Genomic DNA, 18,816 nt, shown 5'->3' with positions numbered 1-18,816 from the left:
TACACCATAAACTGGACAAAATCACTTCTCTACCCACTACGCGGCCTACCGCCTACACTGCCCCCTGACTATGCGTACAAATAGTGGCCGGGGGATTCAAATACTTGGGAATCTATGTCACCCCATAAGACTCGATTTTTTTTTTTTACAACTCTTTTTTTTTTATTGACAGATTGCACAAAAAAAACGCAGCACTCCGTACCCCGGAGGGACTGCAAACAAGTAGTTCTCATCATAAACAGCGATCTATACCACATCGTATAACAGAACCCTTAACCCCCGGCCCACCTACTCCACCCCTCCCACCACCACTCCTCCCCCAACCCGGATCCCCCCTTCCCCCCCCGGCACAATGTCATTTTCATCTTGTAGCGAAAATAAAGGATTACATACATAATGCTGTGTATACCACGACGCCCTCATAGCCCCATCACAACAGCCCCTCGGTGTCTCTTGGCTGCGCTGGCGGTTCCAGCCATATAGCTCTGTAGTCTGCCCACCTTTTCCATATTTTGTAATGCTTCCTAGGGCAGCCTCTGGCTTCAAAGATTGGCGGCTCCAACCCCATGCAAAAATCCAGGCCCTTTTTCCACACCCCAACCTTAGGAGCCTGGGGGTCCTTCCAGGTCTGAGCCACATCCCGCTTCGCAACCACAAGACCCAGCTGGAGCAGATGTCTCTTGTATATATTGGCACCTACTCCATCGAAGACGTGGAGAAGCCCCAATTTGGGAGTACGTGGGAGGTCCCAGCCCAACACCTCGGCTAATCAGTCCCATACCCCAGTCCAGAATCCAGCCAAATTGCCACAACTCCACACTGTATGCAAGAAAGTGCCCATCTCATGTCCACAGCGCAAGCATTCAGGGGATTCAATCAGCCCAACTCGCCGCAGTCTTTCCCTGGTGTAATAAGCCCTATGCAGGTACTTGAACTGGATAAAGCGCAGGCGCATGGCAATAGCCGCTCCTCTTGGGGCCTCAAGGGCTTCTCGCCAATCTTCTTCCCCTAGCTCCCCCACATCCCTTTCCCAAGAATCCCGCAGCTTCTGTAATGAAGAGGAACAATGTGTGACTAATGTTTGATAAAGCAGGATATTTACTTTTCTTCCAGGTCTCCCATAAACACTTTTGCCTCTATCGGGCTAAATTCAGGTATGGAGTCAAGTCCCTCCAGGGAAGGTGTAATAGCATGACGGAACTGCAAATACTTGAAAAACTGCGTTCGGGGCATGTGGAACTCCTCGCTGAGCTCTTGAAAGGATTTAAGCGTCGTGCCTTTCAGAACGTGGCCCAATGTGGAGATACCTATAGAATCCCAGCCCCGGAAGCCCTCCAGTGCCGCCAGTGCCGGCAGTCGACCATTTTGCCAGAGTGGGGTCTCCTCCGTCAGCCTACCCCACCATCCCATGCGGCGCAGCGCCTGCCTCCAAATCTGGAAGACCACTTGGGTAACCCTGGGCAGCCCTTTCTTCAACCGTGCGGAGTATAAAATTGTGTGTAGCGTGTCAGGTTCCATGAGGTATCTCTCAAGGGCATATGCCGGGTCTCTCCTATCTCCATACCACCATTCATTCAGGATAAGGAGGTGGGACGCTTGGTAATAAGACAGAATATCTGATGTTGCCAGCCCTCCGCAGTACGTGGACAAAAAGCAGGTGGGTAAGGCCACTCTTGCAGCCCCCCTGTCCACAGAAACTGGCCCAGAGCCGAGTTTACTTGTCGAAACCATTGCGGCGAGATTGAATATGGATGGTTCTGCAGCTGGTATAGCAGACGTGGAAGGGCAACCATCTTAAAGATAGCCGATCTGCCGTAGATATTGTGGGGTATGCGAGACCAAGATTTCATATCCGTCCGAACTCGGTCCCAAACCGGCAGTATGTTGCGCTCCCAAGAAATAGCGGGTGAAGCCGTCAAAAAGACTCCCAAATACATGAGGCCCCCAGTGGCTATCTGTAGTGGCGAGGTCCACGAGCCGAGCCCTTCAGAATCCCCCAGCACCCACAAAGTGGATTTGCGCGGGTTTAGGTACAATCCCGACACTTCGCCGAATACTCTCATGATCTCTAGGACTCGAGGTCCCGACCTATTCAGATCTGTAGGGAAGAACAGGATGTCATCCGCATATAATGCAATTCTGTCCGATGGACCAGCTTCCTATTCGAAGCCCCGTAGTTGTGCGTCTATTCGGACCCACGCTGCCAGTGGCTCCATGGCAAGAGCGAACAGGTACGGCGAGAGGGGGCATCCCTGTCGAGTGCCCCGCCGTATGGAGAAGGCCGCAGACGTGGCCCGGCCACTCTCACTGAGGCCGTCAAATCCGTATATAATAGCTTCAAGTAGTACATGAATCGTGGCCCAAAGTTAAGGTGTGAGAGGAGTGCAAAGAGGTAGACCCAGCTCAGGGAGTCGAAGGTCCTGTCTATGTCAGCCAGGAACAGTGCCGCCTGGGCCCGATGCCCCCAATCGCCTCAACCGCTACATGTGCGCGTCTGATGTTGTGTCTTGTTGCCCTATGGGGCATGAACCCGGCTTGGTCCGGATGGATCAGGTCTGTTATATGGGGGAGGAGCCGGTTCGAGAGTGCCTTGGCCAAGATCTTGGAAACACAAGGAAAGTCCCTGGACTATGTAATCACTATGGAACCTTTATAGAATTTGTTTGTCCTGAGGAAGGTGTTATCACAGATTCACCGAAACGCAGCGTCGACAACGAAAACAAACTGTGACTCCTGATACTCATTGTTTTTAATTAAATTGTGATATTTTAATGTTTTTTAATTTGTGCATATAAATGTTTTTTACCTTTGTAAAACTGTAATAAACTGTATACTTTTTATGACAAAAACAACACTTAAGGTTCTTATTTCTGCTGTATAACTTTATTGAAAGGGTACAATCTCGAATGCATAATCTGATATTGGGTGGCATTTTTTGGTACATGTGAACTACATTAGGGTTCCATAGTGATTACATAGTCCAGGGACTTTCCTTGTGTTTCCAACCTAGTTCTCCTTGTCCCTTATCACCACATAAAGGAGGCCTCCCTTTCTTTTTTTACATTTGGCCAAGATCTTGGCCTCAAAATTTAGAAGGGAGATCGGGCGATACGACTCGTGTCGGTCCAAGACTCGATTTTTAGGGAGGAAAATTTATTGATACCAAAGCAGAAGCTCAAATCGCATGTGGCCCATTGGCGAACCCTCCCAGTAACACTATTGGGACGGGCAGCGCTCTTCAAAATGCTTGCTCTCCCCAGGTTCCTTTATGGGCTACAGAACACCCCATTCCCGGTCCCGATCTACTATTTTAAATCAATTGACGCATACCTCTCCTCCCTGCTTTTGGACGGAAAGCCGGCCCGTATAGCGCACTCTAAATTGATCCGTAGTTGGTATGACGGAGGAATAGCCCTACCGAGGGTAAAACTGTATTATTGGGCCGCACAACTAATGATTATTAACCAATGGCTACATACTCCACAGCATGACCCAGCATATAGACTCGACAGACATATCCTACCACCGGAACATCTGATGAAGGCTCTCTACACTAACAAACGATGACACACACTTACAGGCCCTACGGCCCACACAGTGAAAATATGGCACAAGGCGCAGAGGGCCTTGGGATGGGAGGGAGTGCTCACATTAGCTACCCCGCTCTGAGACACGCGCCGCCTCGGCACCCTGGCTAACTCTAAGGGATTTAGGCAATGAGACCTCATTGGCATTACCAAAATAGGGGACCTTTGGACTCGGGGAGAGGTCATTACCTTTGCAGCGTTACAGGAGACATACGGTATGACAGATACTGAGCGATACTGTTACACCCAAATCCGACACGCACTCCAAAGTGCTATCCCACCAGGGACGGAACTGGCTGACTCATCCCCCCTGGAGGATAGCCTTCTCACCGACCATTTAGAAAAGAAAGCGATATCGCTAACATACCGTAAGCTGGTAAATAATCGTCCAGACCCCACGGTAGTACTCCGTAGCAAGTGGGAGGTAGAACTAGGGGATATAGACGATTCAGACTGGATGGAGGCGCTGGCATCGGCTAGGGAGGCAGCAACCCGTCCTGGTTAAAATTAGTGCAACTCAAGATACTACACCGAGTATACTATTCTCGCACCCTATTACACAGATTTGGTCACACATTAGATCCTGGATGCCTTAGAGGATGCTGACTCACTGGCACGTACTTCCATATAATATGGGACTGTCCCAAAATACAAACCTATTGGGAGCGTGTGCTAAATTGCATATCCAAAGAAAGTGAGGTGGAGGTTCAGCCAGAGCCCAGGTGCTGCTTATTAAACATTTGGAAACCCACAGACCTCAATCGGGGATTACAAACTTGGGCAATACACGGGTTGGAGCTCGCAAAACAGAATATTGCCAAAAACTGGGGCTCGGGAATAGTACACACGCGAACACAATGGGAACACGACATGGATGCAGCAATGGTGGCTGAAAGAGTGGTATATATTCATAGGGGATTCCCAAAAAATGGTCAAGAATATGGGGAAAATGGAATGATTACCGGGGGAATCCATGTGATCCTCCGCCAGCACTGTCTGACGTAGAAGCTAGCCCATGAATTCGCAAAGTCAATGCATTGTTATATACTGGGGCACAGGAGCAGAGAGCGGAGGGAGGAGGGGGGGGGAGAGTGAGGGGTCACTGTTTAACCTTTCTCTGATGACACTGATTTACATATGTACTACAACCAGAGACACTGCACGAGAAATGGGTTCACTTGGTGGACTTTACCTAGCCACAGATGATATGCTCATTATACGTCTATCCTGCACAAAGTTGCCTGTATGATGTACTGAGGTGTTTCTATTTGCAAAGACTAATGTTCATGTATATGCTATGAGACACTTTACCTAATGACTGTACTACCCAGATGTTAAAAAGCCAATAAAGAGTTTAAAAAATAAAAAAAAAAAAGAATATCATCTTGCACATAAAGAAAAAAATAACAGATTATGTGGAACTGATCCAAAATTGGTATTACGGAAGATTACTCCAAGAACACTATCAACCAACAAAAGACTTTTCTATCAAAGAGGAAAACCCTTAGAGACCTTTCAATTTATGTATCCTTTGCCACTTGAACATGTTTCATGATAACACAAAGTTAAAACATTTGTCTTTGATGACCCAGACTCCTACATCTTAAACCTCATGAATCTGATGAAATCATAAATTGTGGTTTCTTGGTAACCATATTCTTGAAGCACTCTATGTTGAATTTCTTTTCATCTAATGGGTATGGATGTAGGGTTGTACTTATGTGTTTGTGTGAACATCCTTGCACAACTGAATTGGTCAGAGACTGGCAAGACTTGAACACTTTGGGTGCCATCACTGTAAAAACTTTTTAAAAAGGGCAACCCAATAGTCCCTTGCGAGCTTGGGTTTACACTATGTTGAAAGATAAAGGGCTAATAAGGGAATCAATTGTAAATATGGAATGTTTTAACTAGATTTACTTAAATTATGTGTCCCAGTAGTGACGGCAGATAATAAATCAGAATAAAACCTTGTATGTAATTCATAAACTAACAAATCTCAAGAGTAAGGCGCACACTGTATTTAAAGTCCACTATGATTGATATCAATATACCAGAAAAAATACATCAATGCAGTAGTGAAAATCCAGTAAGTGCATGTCGAGGAAGTTGGACTTGACATTGGTGTTTCCGTCTCTACGTAAAATCCTGTAAAGAATTAAGAGATGACGCATGCGCTAAGATGCATAAAAATAGTTGCATTTGTATCAGAAAAGGGAAGCAGGCAGAGGCTCATTAGCCTAATTACGGGAGCTGCCCGGTTATGACAGCCGTATGCGCAGTCTACATTTAGTGGAAATAGACAATATAGCAGGATTGCAGTGCACTTAACTGAATACAAGTTTGTTCAAATATATGCTTAGAAGAAATTAAAATTAAAATGGGGACAGTGTACTATCTTTCTCAAGTCATGTGAATATGCTGAATCGGCACGAGTATCTGGCATGGTTAGTATGCACTGAATATGGTTTTACACTGATGTAGTCAGGCATGAGGCTGGTTATGTACTGGGTCAGCTCGGCCATCGGCTACTTATCTGGCCTACGTGAGTCGCCAGGTATGGAGAACGGTATGCATGTTCAGAATAAAATAATGGATAGGCAGTGTTGCAAAGTTGTGGTGCGCTTGTCTGCGTAGGAATGATTGCCAATGTATGCCTGTTGAGATATTCTGTGCTTTTTCTTCACTAAAAATCTGTTGCACATAGCGGTGTTGACACCAATTGTCGGTGTTGGCTCTGCAGCACGTGAACAGAGCTGAGTGGGCAGTGGATAGGGGCCTGCGCAGCTTTAAAATAAAGCAGTACAAAGGATGAAGTAAGCGTCGGCCTGAGAGTCCTCTTACATAGTCGGTTGAATTCCGGGAGCACTGCGTCCGATGAGAAGGCCAACAAAAAGTAACAATGATTGAAATCCGAATGCAACTTTAATCGTGCTACGTGGGTGGCGGGGGAGCGAAGAGACAACATTAAAAAGCCATGCCAATAGGCGGGACGAAACCCCATACAGTGATTTAAATGTGTTGAGATGGCCAACAAAAAGGAACAATGCGTGAAATCTGATGGGAGGGAACCAAGCACCCAAAGGCAGGACAAAATCGAAGAAATTATCCAATAGAAAGCAAACCTTTCTACAGGACAATGCAAGCAACCAATAAAAAGCCAGGAGGCGGTATGAAAGCCCATACAGTGATTATAGCAGGTCTTGCAGACAGTGCATGCACATTGCCTAGGCTCGACCTAAACAGCACAGCTAAACCTGTAAAACAATTAGAAATAAATTCTAATTGTCCACTCAAATAGACCGTTGGAAGTAACGTGAGGATACTGTATTAAATATTTGCTCTTGTCAAAAAACATCAGCAAAGCAGAGATTAGAATTCCCTCAACAAAACTTGCAAGACACCCCCAAGTGGTATCTGTAAAAGTCAGTCTGTTCACGTTTATAAAATGAAAGTTCCTCATTTTTCACTTTTTTTAAACAAAAAAATTAAAATGTCTATATGCGTTTGCAGAACAAAAGCCCCAATAAACCATTTTGCACTACAAAATAGCACACAGGGGCACGTACTTTGAAGTCTTGGCTTTTCCCTCTTCCAGTTGGTTTGGATGAGTCTTACTCTCCTCTTCACTAGAGCTCTCCTTTTCACCTCGACCTTTTTTCTTTTTCTTTAGATGCTTGTGTTTCTTCTTTTTCTTCTTTTTTTTAGTTTCTTTTTCAGTGCCTTTGTTTGGGTCGCTGTCGTCTGCAGCTTCTGAGAGAGAAGGACTCCTAAGAACAGGAAAACATTATAATGAGACCCATGAAATGAAAACAAACAGAACTCTTTCACCTCTGTGAAGGTTTGCCCCCGGGAGGGCGAACAGGACCCTCCCTGTCTTTTAGCGAACGTGTACAGCATGAAGGGTGGTGGCTGGGAATTGCGTTTAAGCATGTCTATATGTACCAATTATAGACGAAATGGAGTTGGCAGAGTTACGTTAGTGTGAATTACTTCGCATACCTCAGAAGAAACCTGACTAGAAAGGAGATACGCAACAGTGTGTGGTTGCACTTGCACACAGCGTTCAAATACAGTCTTAGTAGCATATCTGAGCATAGTGTAGAGAAGCCACATACTAAAAGCCTACATTCAGAGAAGCAAGTGAAAACAAATGTTATATTATAATCTATAGTTGTGTACGTGCATAGCAGATGATAGAAGGTTTTGCAATACATAACCAGTAGTGAGGCCAGTATAGAAAATTACTTGTTATAAGAGTTTCTCCTGTGAATATGTAAATGCCATGATGGCATGCTTAGGCCCTGGGGACAGAGGAAGATGAAGTAAAAAGTTGATTATCCTTACTCCTACATAACCCCAAATGGCATATCATGCCAGGGCCTGGTGGCTCGGTGGACTAATGCATTCACTGTAGGGGCCTGTGTATGACCTCGTGGTCACAGCTGCAAATCCCGGTGAGTCCACTCAGCCTTTCATACTTCTGCGGTCGATAAAATGAGTACCATTGAGTTGGGTAACAATAAACATCTTTTATTCAATGCCAAGATACCCTTCTGGGTCAACGTGCGCTGTACAAATACACGTTATGTTACGTTAAGGCAAATTCTCTCACAGGAGCAAATCATGGTTTCTATTGGAGGATATCACAATGCAGAAAGCAGAGGCAGGAGACTGCGGACAATTGCTTGTATATCATGCTTGTTGCTGGTCTTTCACCAAGTTAACTAGGTTGACCTTAAGAGTGCCATCAGATAGACAATTTAGTCCATGGGCCTGGCGACATGCCCATTAAAAGTAGACCAGGTCTACAAATGTCTACTTCAGCTCCGACATTTCAAACTATTATTCGAAAAGTATCAACCTCAGAGCTATACAGAGGAAGGGTTTCTGGTTTCCAACATGACATCAGAGAAGTGGAGAAGTGTGGCTCAATGGTTAGAGCGGCAGACCTTGATGCAGAGCGCTGGCCAGGGACCAGGGTTCGATTCCCGCGTCGGCGGGATCAGGCTTAAATTCCTCTGACCGGATATTCTCGCCTCAGTGCCGAATCTAAGCATGGGCCCCACGCTGCAACTCTGGGCAATAGCTTGCTTAGTCTCCACAACGGCCCCCGATACACAAGGGATGCCTGGTTTCACCATGGGATGCCCAGGAGTGGACACCTCAGAAGGAAAAGCCAGGAGGGGTTCCCTTGTGGTAGGAGTACAAGCGCCGGGATGCTTACGGGTTACTGTTCGCGCTATACAAATACAACACATTTACACACATTTACACATTTACATCAGGTCATGAGGGGGTCATTTATTGTCAGTACAAGGGCCTCTACTATGGATCTACCTGGCCCTAAACATCAGGTTCTATGCCACATTCTTAAGCATCAGAAAAAAACAGAAGACTTATTTTTTCATTTTAAAGTTTTAGCAATAGCACCAGGAGTCTTCTCAGAGAAGTGGGTGCTTTATAAATTATATCACTCACTGCTAAAGAAAGGAATCTTTGAGTATGACAGTTTTTTAAAGCCAAGTGACAAAGTGGACAGACTAAAGTAAATACAGTGATGCACCACAAATCTCTGGCTGCAACTCGACACAGATGGGAATACAGGCATCATGAAACATTAATGAAGTTGTACACCTTTGAAAGGGCTACATAAAATCTGCCTGGATCCCTTTGTGACGTGGGATGTAAATATGGGTGCAAAAACGCTCAAGAACCATATTTCCAGAAGGCTACCTGTTGGCTGACGATATCGCAGGAGCAGGGTCGGTGGTCTCGACAGCACGCTGATGCAGCAGGAGGGCGTCATGAGTGCTAAAGCTTCGGTTGCTGAGCCAGTCCAAATCTGCAGGGCAAGAAAATAAAAAAAAACTGAGGAAACAAACCCATGACAACACACACATTGTGCTCTGTGAAGCTGAGGTGCCATCAGGTCAACAGAGCCCAATCTGCAGTAAATACCACTATGTCACTTATAACCTTCAAGGGAAGCAGATGGCTAGCATGGCCATTTTCATTTAGGAAAGCGCCTGGGTTTAATACACAGTGCAGTATTTAGAAATTTAAATCCTCATCTGACATCAATCCGGGAATTAACAAGAACACAAAAATAATATTTTTAAAAAAAACACCAAAAAGCAAGGGCTCACTCAAAACTATGAAGGACTGATACCAACAGCACCAGAAAAATATATATTTACGAAAGCATATATTATAATTGTTTTATGAGTCAATGCTCTGAACACAACAAATGCTACCCATTGTGTTTACTATATTAATCACGTAAAAGACAAAAACATTTCTGAGAATTCTTTTTTTCCCAATTCATGGCATGCAAACCACTGGGTACTGATTACGCCACCTGCTGCAGATAAGGCAGAAGGTCAGAAGGTGGACAGTGCTTATCAGTGTCGCTTGGCTGCTTAAATCCTTTATTGGATTTTTGATATATAAAAAAAATTATGATGTGGAGTAAATTCTTGTAAATGTCCTTTTCATTGCAGACCCTTGGTTTGATGTTAATTCTCTCAGAAGGATGCAGATGTGCGCAATGTGAAAAACACCAGGGCATCACTGTGATTCGAGCACTGTCTCTCAGGCACTGTCTTTGCCAAGTTGATGTGTTGATAAATTCTGTTTACCACACCACTCCCAAGCAAGAGGAGATGGTACATTGCTAATGCAGTGTGCAACGCATCCATCAGCTGACATTACAAGAGGCTGCATTTTCACATTGGGCTGTTTCTCGCTGCAGCAGAACATAAGCAGAAGAGACTATGATGTGAGGTAGAGGCCAACACGTTGTTGGACAAGCGAAGGAGGTTGCGGTCTGTTTCATCAATTATGTCATTTGAGAGGTCATCAGCGATGTAATAAATTATGTCATAGAACATGTCATGAGTGAGATTATATGTGAAGTCATAAGCAGTGCATGGCAAATAGTTAGCTTTGCTAACTATAACTCGTGAATTTATGGGGGGGGTTTTGTTAAAAATATCAATGTTGTCACCTAACTATAACGCTACTTTAATCATGTGTTTGTCAGTAAATTTCTAATTATGTTCCTCTTTTTAACAGATCTTTTTTCACACCTAACTAGAACGTTACTTTAACCTTTGTGTTTTTTCAGTGAATTTCTAGGCTTTTTTGTAACATAAGAAATAATTTATTTAAAGCTAACCCCCCCACCGTGCACAGTGTTCAGGCGTCTACTCGGGGGGGTCAGCAACATGGCTTTATATTTTTTAAAGGGGAGAGGGGCCACTTGGCCCCCCCCCTCCAGATCCTTCTTAGGTCCTGGGACCCCATCCCCCAGGGCATTTTTTTGGTAAAAGAGGTGGGGGCAACGTGCCCCCCCCTTTAAAAAATACAAGGCCCTGTGGCTTTACATTCGGTAATAAAATATTACTTTATATTTATAAAACCTGGAAATTCACTGAAAAATCGGCAGCCAACCCCCGGGCCAAAAACGTATGAAAAAAAGATGTCTCTAATGGCCCTGGGGATTCCATCACCCGAGGGTTTTTTTTTAAATTTAAGTGGAGGGGGGCTTTGTGGTTCCCCTACTCAAGCCCTATTATGCCATGGTAACCCCATCCCCCTGGGCCTTCTTTATATGATAGGGGGCCCTCCTTCCCAAGCTTTATTAGGCCCTGGACACCCCATCACCCAAAGCATTTTTTTTTAAGGGGATGGAGGCCAGGTGCCCACCCACCCCCAACCAAGAGCCTTTTCCAGTTCGGGAACCCCATCCCCAGTGTCTCGCATCATGAAAAGGTAGATGGCCTGGCACCCAGCATGCATTCGTTGGAGACCATGTGGTAGCCCCAAGACTCCCACGGCCCCATCCGGCTCCCAGCATGCTGCGGAAGCCGGCATTGCTCCCGTCCGGTGGGAGCAACGACTTATGCAGCTCCCTCTGGGCGGAGAAAAATTTTGAATGGTATTCCTTCCCGCAATTATTCCCCCAGCAGGCGGAAGCATTTTCAAAGCTTCCGCCTGCTGGGAGCAGACTTTGTGTTTGCTTGACAGGGAATGAAAAAATGCTACTGCCCGAGCCGGTGTGGGCAGGAAAACCACTTTGTACTGGGGGGTCGGGGGGCTCCCGGGACATTGCTAGTGAGCCTGCCCCATGGCTGGGCTCCTCTGCCCGAGCCGGTGCTGGTAGGGAAACCACTATGTACTGAGGGGTGGGCTCCAGGGACATTGCTAGTGAGCCGGCCCCGAGGCTGGGCTCCCCAGGGCCATTTATGGCTCAAGGAGCTGGGGCGCACTGCAGCCCTCGCCCCCATTTTAATTATTTTTGCGGTCCCAGGGAATAGGGTCTCCAAGGCCTGCAGATGCCCAGAGAAGAGGGGCTGTGTGACGTGCAGCAAAAAAGAAATTATAATTAAACATGAACCCTACATTTTTAGTGATGTAGCAGGCTTTTGTGGTTGTTCCAGTTATTTCAGCCACCAGCTGGAGGGCTAGATGTAAGGCGAACCTCCACAGATGAGTAACTCTGTCTTATCTCCATTTAATTTGTGGGGGTTGGGAGTCATACAGGAGGCAACTTCTGACATGCATAATCTTAAGTGGTCTGTAGACAACTAGACCTCTTTGTTAAAGGAGAAAATAATAGTAGAATTATCATCATGACATCAGATAAAGGCCAAAGGAGTGGGTCAGTAAGGTAACAAAAACAGAAAAAAGTAGCGCTCTGGGAAGATCTTTGAGGTGCCTCACATTTGAAAGTTTGTTGGAAGGAGCAGAAAGAAGAAAGCTGAACAGCTTGGGTCCTAGTAGTAAGAAAGTAAGAAAACCAAGTAAAACCGTTACCATGGATTCAAAGATACAACTCAACAAAAGAGAGAATGAAATACTGTATCAAAGCTTGTGCTTCCATCCAAAATGACCAAAGTAGCTCTACTCCAGGACTTTGGAATGATCTAAACATAGATTGAGATGAGCCCAGCTGTAAAGAACATTCGGTATTGTGTGATTTGCCAATTGATCTCTTTTTCCAAAATGTTTGTTGTTATTGGAAATAGAGAAATAAGGTGAACATGACAGAGCAGATGGATCAGACAATGGCTATTTTGGGGGGATTAAAAAGGGAACCAATAAAGCCTTTTTTCCAGGTAACTGAAACAACGGCATATGATATGAACTTATTGCACAGCGAGGTGAGAACCAATGTCATTTCTTTAGAAAAGAGATGCCCAATCGGATGATGACAAGGATCCAATGGGGAACCAGATTTCGATTGAAGAAAAATCTGTTCAGTTTTTCAATATAATAGGTTCAAACTGAATAAAGAAACCTGAATTGTTTAAAGATTCAGACAGAAGAAAAGTCTCCACTAGGTTAGGTGGAAGGGGAAAGCTAGGTGCAATTGTTCATATTGTTTCTTTCTCAAAGATCAATGAGAGTTGGTCAGAAAGAGGAGACTGAGAGGTAGTAATTGAGGTAGTGAGACAATGTGGCCTTTCCCAGACAATAGCACTAAACCCAGTGCTACTGTGGTCGCTCTCCCTACTCCTAAATTGGCAACTATTTTAGGAGAAAACAAAGACAGACTGAATCAAGTTTGATGGGGAAGAGAAGGTAGCTAGCATCGTAGCAGTGCAGCAGGCACTACAATACTAAGCCTTTTAACAATCACTGAGAATCAAGTAGTAACTAACGAAAATGAAGTATTAGCACAAGTACTTAGCAATTAAAAACAAACACTAACACCTAGTTACATGTAGTGCAAGATGTCTAAAGTTTAATTGCAAAAGGTAATAAGGGAGGTTGCAAAAAATGTTAAATGGGAGGACAGAATTGTTACCAGCTATTAGCATAATTAGAATGAGATGTTTTAAATACTTTTTTTTCCACACTTTATTTAGTTTTGGATTTTTAGTTACCTTTAATAAAATAAACAATAAATCAAACGACCAGACACTGGTAAATATGAGGGTAAAACTATGCAAGGTAGGAGAAGAAGAAGAAGAAAAGAAAGAAGGAGGGGAGGACAGAAAAGAGGGGGGTGGGCACAGAGGCCATCTTTACCTAGGAGAGAGGAGACGATAATTACATCCTGTGATTTAATTATGCAATTGCTTCAGTCTCTCAATTTCAGGGGACGGACCATGGCTAGTGACTCTGGTCTCCCTCACCAACCCCCCAGCCTATTACAGTGTCCCTGTTATTATTTTTGGAGGATCCAGACATTCTGTGGAACCAACACCTTCCTCTCTATAGCAGAAACATGTCTTGCAATTTCCCAAATCCACCCCCGAAATCTGATTTTTGATAAAGGTCTTAATTAGTTACCAACTTCTTTGAAATCTAAGCCTTTTGTCAGGCAGTGTGCCTGTCAATTTTCCACTGAGTAACTATGCCAAAACTCTACCCACAATAATAACAGTGGGTTAAACTCATTCTATCAGCTAGCAAGATATGTGCAATTAATCTTCCCAAGTGTGAAGACATTGAGGATTTCCTATCCTTTCCTAGGTGGCCTCAAGCGGTAGCTCTATGACAGTTATATATTTTATAAGGAGTAATAAAGTTGCCCAGCATGGTTGGATCTGAGGAGACCACCACCATATATGCGCCATTGTGCTGCTCACCTGACAGTCCCTCCAACACACATCGGAGCCCCAAAGGTATCCTTGAGTCTGGCCAGAGTCAGTTACCATCTGGTTAACAAATTATAAGAATTCTCCTTATATTTTGTGCGGATGGAATCTGTTGCTTACCTCAACCAATTGGCATCCCACTCCTCCTCAACTAGGCTCCTTATCAACTCTTCCTGCCACTTCTCCATATAGCTATGCCGTATTAGTTCAGGCCTAGCGTCTAGAGCCTGGTATACGCTGGTGGTACCTTAACCGAATAGAGGCCTGTTCAAAGGTGGTTTCTACTGGAGTTAGTTCATGATCTCTTGGGGCTCATCGTTCCCATGGTCCAGCCCAAAGTAATGCTTGTAGTAGTTTGAGTCCTCACATTCATCTCTAGTTTTTATGTTTTCATGATCAAAATATTTATTTTCGAAATTTTTATAGCGCAACAAATACCCTAGGGTGTCTCGGCGCTTGTGGAGCTACTAGAAAACAACCATTAGCTTACTGGTTGAACAGCCATGTTTTTAGGAGCCTGCGAAAGCTCATCAGGTTCGGGGCAGTTTTAATAGCCAGTGGCAAGAGATTCCAAAGTTTTGGAGTGGCCACCAGAAAACGTCTGTCTCCCCAGGTGGCGGTTCTTGCACGCGGTACAGGGAGGAGACAGATGTTAGCTGATCTTAGTTGCCTCTTGGGGGTGTACAGCTGAAAGGCTTCTATGAGGAACCTGGGTCCAACGCCATGTACTGCCTTATAGGCAATGCAGAGGGCCTTAAATTTGATACGGTTCTCGACTCTCAGCGAGTGGAGATGGCGAATGGCAGGAGTGGTGGGCTTGCGACGAGGAATGTTAAGAAGGATCCTTGCAGCCGCATTCTGAATAGACTGCAACTTCATTAGGACACGCTTCTGTGTGTTTAAAAAGAGAGCGTTCCCATAGTCTATTTTTGAGAAGACGAAGATAGAGACCAGGGTCTTCCCAGCTGAGGTAGGGAGGTAAGGCAATAGTTTCTTAATTTTTTTCAAAATGAAGAATGCTGAGGAGACAACCTTGTTTGTGTGGAGGTCAAAGGACAGTTTACTGTCAAAAATCACTCCCAAATTTCTGGTCTTTTCTACTGGGACTGGTGGAGGGCCCAGCTTTTCAGGCCACCAGATAGAAGACCATTCAGGAGAGAGCCTGCCGAAGGTCATAATCTCGGTCTTGTCCGAGTTAAGCCTCAAACAGTTCGAGGCCATCCAAGTGCTGACCTCGAGCATAGTTCTCTGGAAGTTGGCTGCCACAGTAGGGTCATCTCTGTGGATTGCAAGAACCAGCTGGGTATCGTCTGCGTAGGATGTGAGCCGTACCCCATGGGCCTTTATTACCCTCGCTAAGTCCGCTACGTAGATGTTAAATAGCATAGGACTTAGCGAGGAGCCCTGTGGGACTCCACAAGGGAGTGCAGAGATAGGGGAGTAGAAATCTCCCAGCCTCACGGTCTGGGTACGGTTTTTCAGGAAAGATGAAATAAGGTCCCTGGCCATACCATCTATCCCCAGGGCAGTGACACGGTCGACCAGAGTGGCATGGTCGACCGTGTCAAAGGCTGCAGACAAATCCAGAAGGATCAAGACCACCGCCCCTCCCTGGTCCATGATAGCCCTGATCTCATCTGAGGCCTTTATCAAGGCGGTCTCCGTTCCATGCCCTTTCCTGAACCCAAATTGCGTTTCATCGAGGAGTTGGTGAACCTCGACGAACTCTGAGAGTTGTTCGTTCATCAGAGATTCGCATATTTTGGCAGGAAAGGGCAGACACGCAATGGGTCTGTAACTGGCCACAGCTTTAGGGTCCAGGGAGGGTTTTTTCAGAAGGGGTTTGATCACAGCCTTCTTCCAAGGACTGGGGTATTGACCTGTCTGGAATGCAGTGTTGCAAATTTCCATGAGTGGACGCGAGATCACTTCAGTGAGTTTTCCCATCACAGAAGGAGGACAAGGGTCCAAAGGGGAGCCAGACTTAGTGGTGGAAATGAGTCTGATAATATTGTCTCGTGTGGTGGGCGTAAAACGGGGAAAGCGATCATGATTATGATCGGAAAATGCTTCTTCCTCATTACAGACTCTATGTTTAGTCCTGGTATCCCCTTCGAAAGAGGAATATATATCAGCCACCTTTGTGGTGAAGAATGTGGAGAGATCATTGCAGAAGGTCTGTGAGGGTTCGACCCCCGGTCCCGTAGAGGGAGTGGACAGAGTTGTATAGTATTTGAATCTTTGAGGGGCCAATGCACGAGGGAGGAAATTAGTGTTTATACTATGAATTTGGCTAATCCGAGAAAGAGCTAGGATAGCCCATCTATAGAGATCCTTTAAAAGGATATCAAATAAGGCTGGCATAAAATGCCGGTATACAGGGTCTTGCAGTTTGCCACTATCCAGACTCCTAAATAATGTAAGAGCCCTTCTATGTGTGTAAAATTAATTTTTTGCAAATAATGCATTGCATGCTCAATTATACCCATCTCTGGGGAATAATTGTAATTAATAAGGAATCCAGACACTCCTAAGAAGGCTTGCAATTCCTTCTTAAGAGCTGCTGGCCTGGACTCAGTAGGTTTGTTTGGAAACACAAGAGGTGATCGCAAACTGAACAAATTTAATAATTCTACTGTTAATACTGACATCATGGATAGCCTTTCTCTCCATCACCTATGAGGACTGCTCAGTCCCTATGCCTCTTTTGGGTGGTTTGTTGGGTGGGTGAGGGTGGGCTAGTGGGTAGGAGTGGGGGGATGTGCGGCGGTGAGGGGGGCAAGGAATAGCAGAAATAATGTTCTAAATGCAAGTGAAAACCAAAATGTACTGAATAAAAGGTGTAAAAGCTCATTTTTTGGCTAATAGTGGTTAGTGGTGTTGAAAAACTTGATGTAGCCATGCTAGGACAATTTGTTTACTAGAATGCGTAGAATAAGTTTTTGCTCTTGGAATATTTGCGGGCTTAACGATAAAAAAAAAGAGAGGAATAATGGCTCAATTATTGGGATCAATTCGAGTTGATCTATTATGCGTACAGGAGACTCATATTCAGTGGAATGATAGAAATCGGCTTAAAGATTTGGGATTGGATTTAGTTGAATGTACAAGACAAGGGACTAGGACAAGGGGGGTCGCTATTCTTAAAAGATTTGGTTGGAGTAAATGTAAACGTGTAAAAGAAGATACTCTCGGTCACTGGGTTATTACAGAGTTGTGTCTGGATGGTTCCTCTTGGCAATATGTACAATATATGGTCCTAATTTAGATGATTCAGACATGCTGAACCATCTCAGTATTGAGTTAGCAGCTTGGCCCTCCCCATTAATTATGTGTGGGGATTTTACTCCAGACGAACTAATGGAAATAAGGAACTGTGTCCTAGAACAAGGGATGGGAGGGGAGGGTGGGTGTCAAAAATGGGAATGTGGGAGTGTTGCTCGATACTGACATGCTTATTGCTTGTTTTCTATGCTGAAAAATCAATAAAAAATGTTTTTAAGAAGAACAAACAAAGAAAAATTCGTGATTCATTTGATAACGAAGTGAAGAAACTCCGGGATATTGAAACACTACTTATGTCAACAATTATTAGTGGAGAGGATACCGACTTGATAATGAAGGAATTAATTTCTCAGAAGACGGGCCTTTATCAGAATTTTGCTACCAAGCTAGCAACAAAAAATGCAATTTATAAAGCTGAGATGTATGAGGTAGGTGAGAACTATGGGCGAATCCTGGCAAAAAGGTTGCGTCAGAGAGAAGTGTTGAATAGGATCAATAGTATACAGGATGAAACAGGATTAATTTACGATAAACCGTCAGAAGTACTTGAGGTTTTCCGCCAGTTTTATAGTTTATTGTATGCGGATGAGGAGATAAATGGAGGCAAAGATAGCTTATTAGATTTTAGAGCAGATATGGAAATATCATCACTATCAGCTAGTGAGAGGGATGAATTGAATAGTGCTATTATATGGGAGGAAGTTGAAGTCGCCCTGACCTCACTGGCTGTCGGTAAGGCGGTAGGTCCGGATGGCATCCCACTGGAATTTTTTTTAAGGTTTTTCAATCGGTACTTAAAGATGAACTTTTAGCGGTTATTTTAGAAGGCCAAAAGGGGAATACACCACCGTCCTGGTGTGATTCTATAATCACCATCTTTTTGAAAAAAGATAAACCACCTTTGATACCCTCCTCGTATCGGCCCATGTTTTTGATAAATGCTGATAGCAAATTATATTCCAAAATCTTAGCGACAAGATTGTCGGGGATAATTGCTTCATTAGTCTCGAGGTATCAGCATGGATTTATTCCGGAGCGAGAAACAGCGGACCATGTTTGACGATTAATTGCTCTGATTGACTGGGCGCAAGCCACTAATTCTGTGATGGGAGTTACCCCGTTGGATGCCGAAAAGGCATTCGACAGGGTTTCCTGGTCATATTTGTGGGACATTTTCGAATTAAAGGGATTTGGGTCCGGAATATTACGTGCTCTGAAGGCTCTTTATCGGTCCCCAACTGCTTGTATTCGGGTTGATGGCTTAAAATCTGCTCCATTATCAATTTCTCGCGGGACACGGCAGGGGTGTCCCTGTTCCCCACTTTTATTTGCTT

General features: G+C 44.6%; 1 protein-coding gene across 2 annotated transcripts in view; it reads right to left on the bottom strand.

Annotated features, from left to right (window-relative positions):
- NRDE2 (NRDE-2, necessary for RNA interference, domain containing) overlaps nt 1-18,816 on the bottom strand; it is a 183,177-nt gene that overhangs the window by 117,194 nt on the left and 47,167 nt on the right. Inside the window, exons 2-3 of one of the 2 annotated variants that reach the window (XM_086937672.1) lie at nt 9,324-9,432; nt 7,157-7,357 (exon numbers count right to left, since the gene is read on the bottom strand). In XM_086937672.1, coding sequence (XP_086793798.1) covers nt 7,157-7,357; nt 9,324-9,432 — 310 coding nt within the window. Of the gene's footprint in view, nt 1-7,156; nt 7,358-9,323; nt 9,433-18,816 lie in introns of those variants that run through there. The other variant, XM_086937673.1, reaches the window with a different exon arrangement.

This window comes from Lissotriton vulgaris, chromosome 9, assembly GCF_964263255.1.
Source record: "Lissotriton vulgaris chromosome 9, aLisVul1.2, whole genome shotgun sequence".
In the NCBI taxonomy this organism is placed as follows: Eukaryota; Metazoa; Chordata; class Amphibia; order Caudata; family Salamandridae; genus Lissotriton; species Lissotriton vulgaris.
This window is presented reverse-complemented; position numbering and strand designations above follow the sequence as displayed.